This window comes from Guillardia theta (assembly GCF_000315625.1).
Source record: "Guillardia theta CCMP2712 unplaced genomic scaffold GUITHscaffold_34, whole genome shotgun sequence".
Lineage (NCBI taxonomy): Eukaryota > Cryptophyceae > Pyrenomonadales > Geminigeraceae > Guillardia > Guillardia theta.
Window position 1 is genome coordinate 506,952 of NW_005434640.1, and position 9,552 is coordinate 516,503.

At 57.2% G+C, this 9,552-nt stretch overlaps 4 protein-coding genes across 4 annotated transcripts in view; 2 read left to right on the plus strand and 2 right to left on the minus strand.

The window, feature by feature from the left end:
- GUITHDRAFT_108555 (hypothetical protein) overlaps nt 1-322 on the plus strand; it is a gene marked incomplete at both ends in the record, with an annotated part of 751 nt that extends 429 nt beyond the window's left edge. The window contains 2 exons of the mRNA XM_005832602.1: nt 149-205; nt 254-322. Coding sequence (XP_005832659.1) covers nt 149-205; nt 254-322 — 126 coding nt within the window. The remainder of the gene's footprint in view (nt 1-148; nt 206-253) is intronic.
- A 2,531-nt stretch (nt 323-2,853) lies between these two features.
- On the minus strand, nt 2,854-4,317 carry GUITHDRAFT_48118 (hypothetical protein; the record flags this gene model as incomplete). The annotated part of the gene is made up of 8 exons (XM_005832603.1): nt 2,854-2,913; nt 3,062-3,106; nt 3,148-3,210; nt 3,530-3,565; nt 3,613-3,667; nt 3,795-3,919; nt 3,970-4,020; nt 4,186-4,317. Coding segments are annotated over 8 exons (567 nt in total), but the record flags the coding sequence as incomplete, so codon positions are not given.
- Nucleotides 4,318-5,280: 963 nt separating this feature from the next.
- Nucleotides 5,281-6,546, plus strand: GUITHDRAFT_152665 (hypothetical protein). Its single transcript, XM_005832604.1, has 2 exons — nt 5,281-6,065; nt 6,290-6,546. The coding sequence occupies exons 1-2, from the start codon at nt 5,771-5,773 to the stop codon at nt 6,343-6,345; spliced, it is 351 nt and encodes a 116-aa protein (XP_005832661.1). The 5' UTR covers nt 5,281-5,770; the 3' UTR covers nt 6,346-6,546.
- A 151-nt stretch (nt 6,547-6,697) lies between these two features.
- On the minus strand, nt 6,698-7,834 carry GUITHDRAFT_108557 (hypothetical protein; the record flags this gene model as incomplete). The annotated part of the gene is made up of 3 exons (XM_005832605.1): nt 6,698-7,628; nt 7,690-7,721; nt 7,775-7,834. 3 exons carry the CDS (start codon nt 7,832-7,834, stop codon nt 6,698-6,700), a joined length of 1,023 nt encoding a protein of 340 aa, XP_005832662.1.
- Nucleotides 7,835-9,552: the final 1,718 nt, after the last annotated feature.

A 9,552-nucleotide genomic window follows, 5' to 3' on the forward strand; every position in this document is an offset into this window, starting at 1 on the left:
AGGGAGGGAGGGAGGGAGGAGGCGCAGGAGGAGGCGCAGTAGGAGGAGGAGGAGCTGAAGTTGTTCAGGGCTCGTGGCCGGGCTGATTCCCCTCACCTTCATGACAACCGCTACTCCTCATCTTGGAACGCAAGCGCTGCTTCCCAAGGCGCTGGAGAAGATGGTGACAGGGCTGGCGCTGTATGGCGGGAGGAGTGCGAAACAGGTAGAGGATGAGGATGAGGATGAGGATGATGATGATGACGCATGGCAGCTGTTCCTTGTCGACCAAGGTGAAAGAGTTGTGCATTACGCGAATGGAGAGAGCGAAGAAGAGATGTGAGTGAGGGCCTGCTGCTGCTGCTGCTGCTGCTTGTCCTCCGGTTGTGTCTGACATGTCAATAGCCGACGACTTGAGCGAAGAAAAGAGAAGAATGATATCAGCTTCAGCACTCGAAGCAGATCAGTGAGCTTCCTCTTCCTCTTTCTCCTGATCCTCCTCCTCCGCTTCCGCTTCCGCTTCTTCTTCTTGTCTTCCTGTACTCGCTCCCTCCCTCTCTCACCATAGGAGTCTGAGTTCCGTCAGGATGCGTCTGCTCGTCCTACCTCACCGACCTTCAGCCTCGGTGACGATCAGGTGGAGAGGGGAGGGGAGGGACAAGGAGATGCTTATTAGAGATGCAGGACGAAGCGAAGGAGGAGGCAACAGAAGGAGGAGGTGAGAGGGTGTGGGCCTGCTGACAAGTTGACGATGGATATCAGACGAGACCAACGAACAAGCCTGCTCCTCCCAGGTGCTCCACCACCACCACCACCTCCTACTCCTCCGCTCCTGCTCCTCCTCCTCCTGCTCCTCCTGCTCCTGCTCCTGCCCCTCTTCCATCATTCTTGTCTCTTCCATCTTTTGCTTCCTGATTCTCCTCTTCCTCTCCCCCTCTCCTCGTGTCTCTAACTTCCGGCAGCAGGCGAAGAGGATCAAGGTGCCTGTGCTGGAGGGTCAGGCAGGAAGTGACGGCAGGGCGGCAGGGGATCAGGCGTTCCTTCTTGGGTCAGCTTCTCTTCGGGAGCGTCTCCTCCACTCCTTCCTCTCCCTCCCCCTCCTCTCCCTCCCCCTCCTCTCCTTCTCCCTCCTCCCCCTTCCCATCTCGCCTTCAGCACAGGAGGAGCCAGGAGTCGGTGAAGCAGTGGGGGGTCAAAGATTTCTTCAGGGACAAAATCAGCCCCCGATCCTCGAGGAGGAAGAACAAGTCTGCCGTCAACCTTGACTTCCTCAAAGACCTCCAAGTCGCCTCCTCTTCCCCCTCCTCCTCCTCCTCTTCCCATGCCGACGCCTCCCAGCACCCGCTCTCTCCGCTCAGGACCAAGAGCTCCTCCGAGGGGCTACCGGGGAGCGAGGCTCATGCTGACGAGTTGGAGGAAGAGTACCTGCGGAGCTGCTTGGGGGGAGAGGAGTTTGAAGGTGAGCGAGAGAGAAGGAGACGAGGGGGTGAGAAAGGGAAGGGAAGGAGGAGGAGGAGGAGGGGCGGCGGAGGGAGGGAAGGACTTGAAGGGTTGGGGGAAAGGGAAAGGAAGAGAAGGAGGAGGTGGCTGTAGTGACAGGAGCAGGAGCAGGAGCAGGAGCAGGAGCAGGAGCAGGAGCAGGAGCAGGAGCAGAAGGAGGAGCAGGAGGAGGAGCGGTAGGAGGAGCAGAAGGAGGCGGTGGTGGTGGTGATGGTGGTGGTGATGGTGGTGGTGATTGTGGTGGCGGTGGAGAAGGAGGAGAAGAACCTGATTCAGTTCCCTCAGATTTCCTTGCGAGGGAGGAGGAACACGAGCTCTCCTCCTTCTCCCAACGGCTGACTTTCCTCCGAGACCAGCACCGTCCCCTCCTCCTCGAGATGACGACCGACGACACTCTTCCCTTCCTCTCCGCTCTCCGCGCCTTCAAGCATCGCGTGCTCTACGGCAACACCTGTAACGACTTTCTCGTCCGCTACCCCACCGCCATGATCGCTTCGTCCTTCCTCCCCCGCTGGCAGATGTTCAACCCTGTCTCCCACAAGTATCCCCACGTGATTCACGACTCCCTTGAAGAAGTCTTCATATGGCCTCCTCCTCCTCCTTCTCCTCCTCCTCCTGCCGCTACCGCTGGTGCTGGTGCTGCTTCAGATGCGTCTCCCTCCTCTCCTCCTTCCCCCTACTTCCTAGGAGACCCCAAGGAGAAGGAAATTCAAGCGATGCTAGAGAATCTCTCGCAGCTTTCATGGAGGAGGATCAGCGCGGTGAAATTCCTCCCTTCCCTCTTCCTTTTCTCCCCTCCCCCCTCCCCCTTTCGCTTCCCTCTGGTTCCCTCAGCTTCTCTTCCTCTCACTGGGCCTGCAGAGGTTCGAGCGAACCATCAGGGTCGGTGACAGTCAGCGTCCTCTTCCTGGTTTCCTCTCCAGCTTCGCCTTGGATGCTCACAACCGACTCCCAGTTGTCAGGCATGAACCTTCTCTCCTCCCCCCTCTTCCTACTCCTGCTCCTGCTCCAGCTCCTGCTCCAGCTCCTGTTCTGCTCCTGCTCTTGCTCTCCGTTTCCTCAACGTCTTCATCTTCTTGCCTCTCTTCTGCGTGAGTTCTCCCTCGCCTTCAGTTTGATTCTCGTCCCTCGCAGGCCCTTCATGGACGGGGACGGGAAGGACACGGTGAAGCACATCTGCGACATCTGGATGGAGCATGCGATGCGAGCGGGAGATGACGAGCTTCAGCATGAATGACAGCCCCCTCCCTCCTCCTCCTCCTCCTCCTCCTCCTCCCAGTCAAGTTAGAGTTTATTTCCTCACGCCCTATTCTTTCTTCTCTTTCCCCTGGCTTTTTCTTCTGCTTCCTCTTCCTCCTCTTCCCCCTCTCCTTCAGCCGCGAGCAGCGACTTGATAGGCTCGAATGTTTTACGGTGAATCGGACAAGGGCCATGCTGCGCTATCGTCAGACATATCTCCCCCTCCTGCCTCTCACTCTACCTGCCTCCTCCTCCTGCCTCTCACTCTACCTGCCTCTCCCTCCTCCCTCCTTCTGCCCCCCCTCACCCCCCCCCTGTTCTTGCGCTCTGCTTCCTCCAGTACCTTGCTGATAGCAGCGACGTGTCGGCTCGTGCCGTATCCCTTGTGCTGCCTCGGTGTCAGCGAGTCACCCGCACGTCCCTCCTGACCTGAGCGAAGTCGTAGACGGGCCAGCGCTCGTGATGCTCCTTCATGATGCGATCTCGCGTGACCTGCACATACTGAGGAACGGGAAGGAGGTGCGGGTGAGGGAGTAGGGGGCAGATAAGAGGGAGGAAGAGAAGGGGAAGGGAGGGAGGGGAGAGGAGGAGGTAGATGGAGGGAGAGAGGGGAGAGGAGGAGGTAGAGGGAGGGGAACGAGGGAGAGAGGGGAGAGGAGGAGGTAGAGGGAGGGGAACGAGGGAGAGAGGGGAGAGGAGGAGGTAGAGGGAGGGGAACGAGGGAGAGAGGGGAGAGGAGGAGGTAGAGGGAGGGGAACGAGGGAGGGAGGGGAGAGGAGGAGGAGGAGGAGCGAACTTCGCCTCCCCTCACCTTGGCGATAATAGAAGCAGCAGCAATCGCCATGCACTAGGAGAAGAGGTTAGACAGCGAAGGTGAAGGCCAAGGGATTGCACCTTACTGTCTCCTTTTACGATGGCCTGAGAAGGAGCTGAGAGGTCGGACGGGCATCTGTAACACACCATCATCATCCTCTTTATCCTCCTCCTCCTCCTCCTCCTGCTTCCCGCTCTCCTCCTCCCCTTCGTTCAACCACCACCAGGTCTCTCCACATCGAGCACTTTGCTGTGACACTGACCTGTTTCCATCTACCAGCACAAAGTCAGGTGGTTCCTCCAGCTGCTTCACGGCCGAGGACATGCCGAGCATGGTCGCTTGGAGGATGTTGATCTCGTCGATGACCTCGTGCTCTATGACGCTCACCTTACACCCTCGTCAGTTCCTCCCTCGCCGCCATGCTCCTCTCCTCCCACCCCGATGGTCACTTTCTTGCTCTGCGTCAGAGTCTCGTAGCACGCCTCCCTCTGTGCTCCAAGACCATGTCAACGACGAGAGGTGGGAGGGGACGAGGAGAGGCAGAGGGGACGAGGAGAGGCAGGAGGGGACGAGGAGAGGCAGAGGGGACGAGGAGAGGCAGGAGGGGACGAGGAGAGGCAGGAGGGGACGAGGAGAGGCAGGAAGGGACGGACCTCCTCTTCCGTCATCTTCTTGCTGTCTTTGATGCCTCGCAGCATTTCCTCCTCCTCTGCCGGTAAGATCACAGCCGCCGCTACCACTGGACCCGCCAACGGCCCTCTGCCGGCTTCATCAACTCCCGCGACTCTCTTGAATCCTTCCTGCCACAGAAGTTGCTCGTGTTCCCTGCTAGGGCACTTGGAAACAACGATCCTGTTCACCCTAGAGCAGACCGTCTCCACCAACCCATTGTCACTCCCCCTCAGCTTCTGTGCAGCCACGACCTTCGATATCGATGCTCCTACCTCTCTCTTCTTGCGCTTTGAAGGTTCTTTGGTGGCACCAGCGTCGGAGCCTCTTGTCTTCTCCTGCTCCTTCGTTCCAGCATTCAAGCTCTGCTTTCCTCGCGGCGACCTCCTCAGAGCATGGCTTCTCTCGGCGTCGAGAGGTTCTTTCTCCGTCCCTCGCGGCAATCTTCCTTTCCTCCTCCCTCCCCTTGGCCCCTCATCATCATCTTTCGCTTCATCGCGTGTTCTTCCCTTCAAGCTGCTTGTTTCCGGTCCTCCTCTCCTCTCCTCCTCCTCTCCCCCCTTCCGTTTCCCTGCCGCCATTCTCCTATCTGCCCCTCATCCAGCCCCCCACCGACACCATCCGGGCCGGGTCCGCCCCCCCGGTCACGGTCAACGGCGGCCTATCACCTCCGAACCGTTGCGAGCTTGCGATCCGACCGCTCAGGCCCCGAGGTTCTTATTACTTGATAAATAAGGATACTCGGAGTTTACCGCGAGGGTACGTGACCCGATGGACCGGAAGGTCCGCGGTCACGGTTTTATTTACAAACTCCGAGGAGTCAGTTTACTCAACTTTGATGAGTAAACCCTTACAACTGACGCGCTACTTTTACTCAACTCTCCGAGTCTCTGACCGCCTCTCACTTTATAATTAGTTTTTCGGAGTAGAGGCTGGACGGCCCTCATCCCACCTCATTCCCAATGTATCGGTACCTGATTCTGGTACCGATTGGGCGGCCCGCACAACCGAAACCGAAACGGGGAAGCAGAATTTTCTTTTTCCCCTCCCCAGGCTCCTCCCGTACCCCAACCTACCTTGTGCCTCCTCTCACTCCCTCTCCTCCCTCCCTCCCTGACACGCCTCCCCTGGCCTCTTCCCTTCCTCGGCCTCACCTTTCCTCGCTTCGCCTCTCTCCCCCCTTGCTTCCTTTCGCACCTTCCCGTCCCTCTCCTCGCTGAGGCTCGGGAAAGTGAATCTTTCCTCCCTTCTCGACCTTTAGCCTTGCCTACCAGTCTAGCCTCACCTCCTCTAACTTCACTTTCCCCAGCCTCGCCTCGCCTGATCTGTGTCCCTCCTCGTCTCTTCTTGCCCTTGCTCGTCTCACTATCCCTTTCACCCCTGAGTCGCTGCCCCCTCTCGCTTCCTGTTGCTCCGAGTGCAATGCTTCCTCCTTGTCCCACGTATCCCTTGCCACTCCTCCCCTGTGTACTAGGCTCGCTCCAGTGTCCTGCACACCCTCATTCCTCCATTGTTCTCCTGCATCTTTTTTTACCGCACTGGCATCGCCGCATTACACTCGCAGGTTCGATGCTTTCTTTCACTTTCTTCTCATTCTGCCTACTGTCCCTTCTCCTCTCCAAACATCTGGCAACCTCCCTCCCTTACCGCTTGCGCTTTCATGCTCTCCTATTTTACCGCTTGCTTGTACGGATGCTCGGTCCCTCGTTGGTTCTCTTCTCACCCTGTAGTCTCGGAGTCTTGCGCCGCTCTGCCATGAGCTCAGATGTAGGGAAGCAGACGAGTCGGTCGCTCGGCATCAACGACTATGAGGAATCTTACCTCATCGGCCCCGCAAGACTTCGCCGCTTGCATCGTCAGCAAAGTGATTCCGCTGTTGTCTCTGCCCTCCATTATTCCCACTCCTTCTCCCTCTGACCTCCTCCCCTCCTCCTCCCTGCTTTTGACTTCATTCTCGCACTGCTTGTCATGCCTGCTGTGTCACGTCCATGGGTCAGATGCCTCTTCTTGTTGAGTGACTATGCACTTGTCGAAGTGAAATCTGTGAAAGCGAGTGCTGGTGATGTCCATTGAATGGTTATGAGTCAGAGAGGAGGACGACGACGGGCTTTCAGCAGCTCAACACATATACTCGATCGACCTGACTAAGTCGCCAACGAATTTAGCAGGCCCAACCAGCCATTTCACATGAAGTCCAATAGGCGTTTTACCGCTCGAAAGCTGACAGAAGCCTCGCCAATGTAACCTAGAAGATACGAAAGGAGATCTACATGTATGACCTAGTTAGATATGACCATACTGTTTGATAGGGCTACTTTTGATTCCTAACAAAGAAACTCTGTTCGAAGATGAACAAGCTTGTTTTCGTTTGCAAAAGCATTAGCATATGATGAAAAATACATGTTAACTATCTGATCAGTAGCTTGAATTGCTTTACAAGCAGGAAGAATAGGATAAAATTTGATACCCATTGCAGTGTAAGTTCATTACAGCTTATCAAGGAATAGATCCGTGCTGCCTTTCCATCTCCCTACACTCCCACAGCATCTCAACGCTCTCAAACAGCTCCCCATCACGCCCTGTCACTGCAGCCCCTCCGTACACAGACATGCTGTGCTCCGGCGGGCACCAACTCCCCAGCCCGTCCTCGACGGATAATCCCTCCAGGTACTCCTCGATGTCGACCGGAGCTATCCCCGACGACACGAGGTCATCCAGCACGGCGTCGATCCCGTCCCTCGCTCGCTCCTCCTCGTGTGAGACCGGGGGGGTCGTCCTTGCGCCCTCCATGCCGGGGAAGAACGAGCTCGGTCCCTGCGCCATCTGCTCCACGTCGTCCTCGTCGACGTCGACGTCCTCGTCCTCGTTGTCGTGGTTGTGGGAGGTGCAAGCATGGCCGTCCTCTGCAGCGAGCTTGTCCCCGTGCCCGAGGCCCGCGCGAGAGGCGTCGACGTCCAGCGGCGGCGCTCCGTTAGCGAACGCCTCCCACCGGCAACGCGCCTGCTGGCAGAGGTCCAAGAAGCGATCCAACGGACACTGCGTCGCCAAGAAGGGCCCCGCGTTGCTGACCAGCAGCTCCCAGCCCTCCACCAGCCGCGCTCGGTCCTCGGGGAGAGCGGGGTTCCTCCACCTCCGCGCGGCGTACATGTAGCGTACTGGCGACAAGAGCAGGCGAGTCAGCTGAGCCATGAGGGACGGGACAACAAAGGCGAGGAGAGGAGAGGGAGCAGACGACTCACCCCTGGGCGTCCAGTCGTCGTGTCGGTCTAGGAAGGACCGCCTGGACCTCACCTTGTAGAAGCCGTTGTGCTCCAGGAGCTTGTTGAACTCGATCTCCGTCATGCCGTGGCGAGCGCTCAAGGGGTCTTCGCTCCTGGTGGCCGTGGGGCAGCAGATCTTGAGCAGCGAGTAGACGGAGCAATAGCCGCTGCGGCAGACGTAGGAGGAGGGGCCGGCGTGAGCGAGCACCTGGAGGGCAGGAGAAGGACCCAGACTCTCGCTTCACCTGCTCGTACGCTATCTTGAACATGAGCCGAGTAAGGAAGACCGGATGTCGGGTGTGGAAGTACGTACCGTGTTGGCGAAGGTGAGTCCGATGCGTTTGTTGTAGTCGGAAGCGGAGGGACGGACCATGAATTGTGCGATGTGCAACGTTGGGAGCAGTTCGAAGTTTATCAGAAATGGTTTGGAGCTGGAACGGGGATTTGAATCAAGGATAATCAAAACACGGATGTCTATCTGCAACAAGTGGCGTGATGGGAATCTAGCGCTCACAAGGGTAGGGAAAGCACAGAACGCAAGCTCAAGAATGGTTTCTAGGTCAGAGGCCTTTCCAACAATAGCAGAGATGATTGGAGTCGGAAGCAGAGCAACACAGCAAGCACAGTAAGAGCAGGAGGTACAGGAGGCACAGGGAGAGAGCGGACAGAGCCTGGAGGCAGAGGAGCAAGTTGAGGCAGAGGAGGCAGAGGAGGCAGAGGAGGCAGAGGAGGCAGAGGAGGCAGCGGGTGAGGTTGGGGAGGGAAGGAGAACGTTTTATTTCTTTGAGAATTCTCTGCTGCGGGGGTAGGGTTAATTTCTTTTTAGCACAAGGGGTGGTAAGGGGTATCGATTGGGGTGGTGAAGGTAAAGAATTTTTTTGCGTAGAGGGGTGCAGGGGTCCCTGCCTCATCATGATTCAACTACCCCTTCATTGCCACGATACAGAGGGGTAGGGGTTAATTGTGTCGACGTCGCCACCGTCGGTTGTAAATATGAAGAAGGAATTCAAGGGGTGGGGGTGGTACTCTTTCAGAAAGGGGGTGGGTGGAATGGTACTGCACGAAAGAGACCCAATCGTAAAGAGTGGTGGTACGTTGTATTGTCAGGGGTGTGGTGGTTGGTCAAAAGTATGTAGTAAAGATGGTTTCGTGACCGTTGGACGATGACCCCTCCCAAAGATTCTCAGAAGTACCCCTCCTTATCGAGCCTCTGCGGTAGAAACATGTCGGTCAGCAGGTGGCGGAGGCGAGTCGGTTTTAATGGCCATGTGCCGGTAATCAAATATTAACTTATCATCAGCAGTACAAAGACTTGTACCGGGATCTGAGAATTTGAGTAATTTTTAAAAGTTTTGGAGGTGCGGAAGCTCAACTTTACACTTCTCGCCGGATCTCCGGGTTCGGACTGCCAAAAAGACCCCCGGGGGGGTCAGGGGTCTGACCCGGCGGAAAATGGGGTTTAAGGGGTACCGACTGCGCAATCCGGAGTTTTTAATTAGGAGGTTATAAAGGCCCTCGTGACTCATAAAACGTTGCGATCTCTCATCACAACTCCGATTTCCGTTTGGTTTCGGCGGTTGGCCGATACAAGTACCCCACCCCTGAAATGGATCGCAGTAAAGAAGGGGTACTCTGAGGAGTCCGGGATCTCTTTTTTTTCTTTCTTTTCCTCTCACCTCAGAGTATGAGGAGACAACTGCTCGTTCCACCCTGCTCATCCCCCCCCGCCCCGCCCCCCCCGCCCCTCACTCTTCTTCCAACGACTCTGCAGCGCCACCGCTGCTGTAGAGCTCGATCCCCCCGTTGCCTCATAGCACACCTCTCTGCTACAGGCGAATACCTCCATCCATGGTCCGTCCCTCCGCTTCCGACTACAACAAACGCATCGGACTCACCTTCGCCAACACGGTACGTACTTCCACACCCGACATCCACGCCCCCTCCCTCCCCTCCCCCTCCCCCTCTCGTCCCCCCCGCCAACATCAAAGCTACATTCCCTCTCACTCCTCACACTCCTGCCCTCCAGGTGCTCGCTCACGCCGGCCCCTCCTCCTACGTCTGCCGCAGCGGCTATTGCTCCGTCTACTCGCT

Excerpts from the sequence above, each read along its gene's own strand:
- GUITHDRAFT_152665 (XM_005832604.1), top strand. The coding sequence starts at position 5,771 with ATGCTTTCTTTCACTTTCTTCTCATTCTGCCTACTGTCCCTTCTCCTC. Across the intron at positions 6,066-6,289 it reads CCGCTTGCATCGTCAGCAAA|AGAGGAGGACGACGACGGGC; the intron begins GTGATTCCGCTG and ends GTTATGAGTCAG.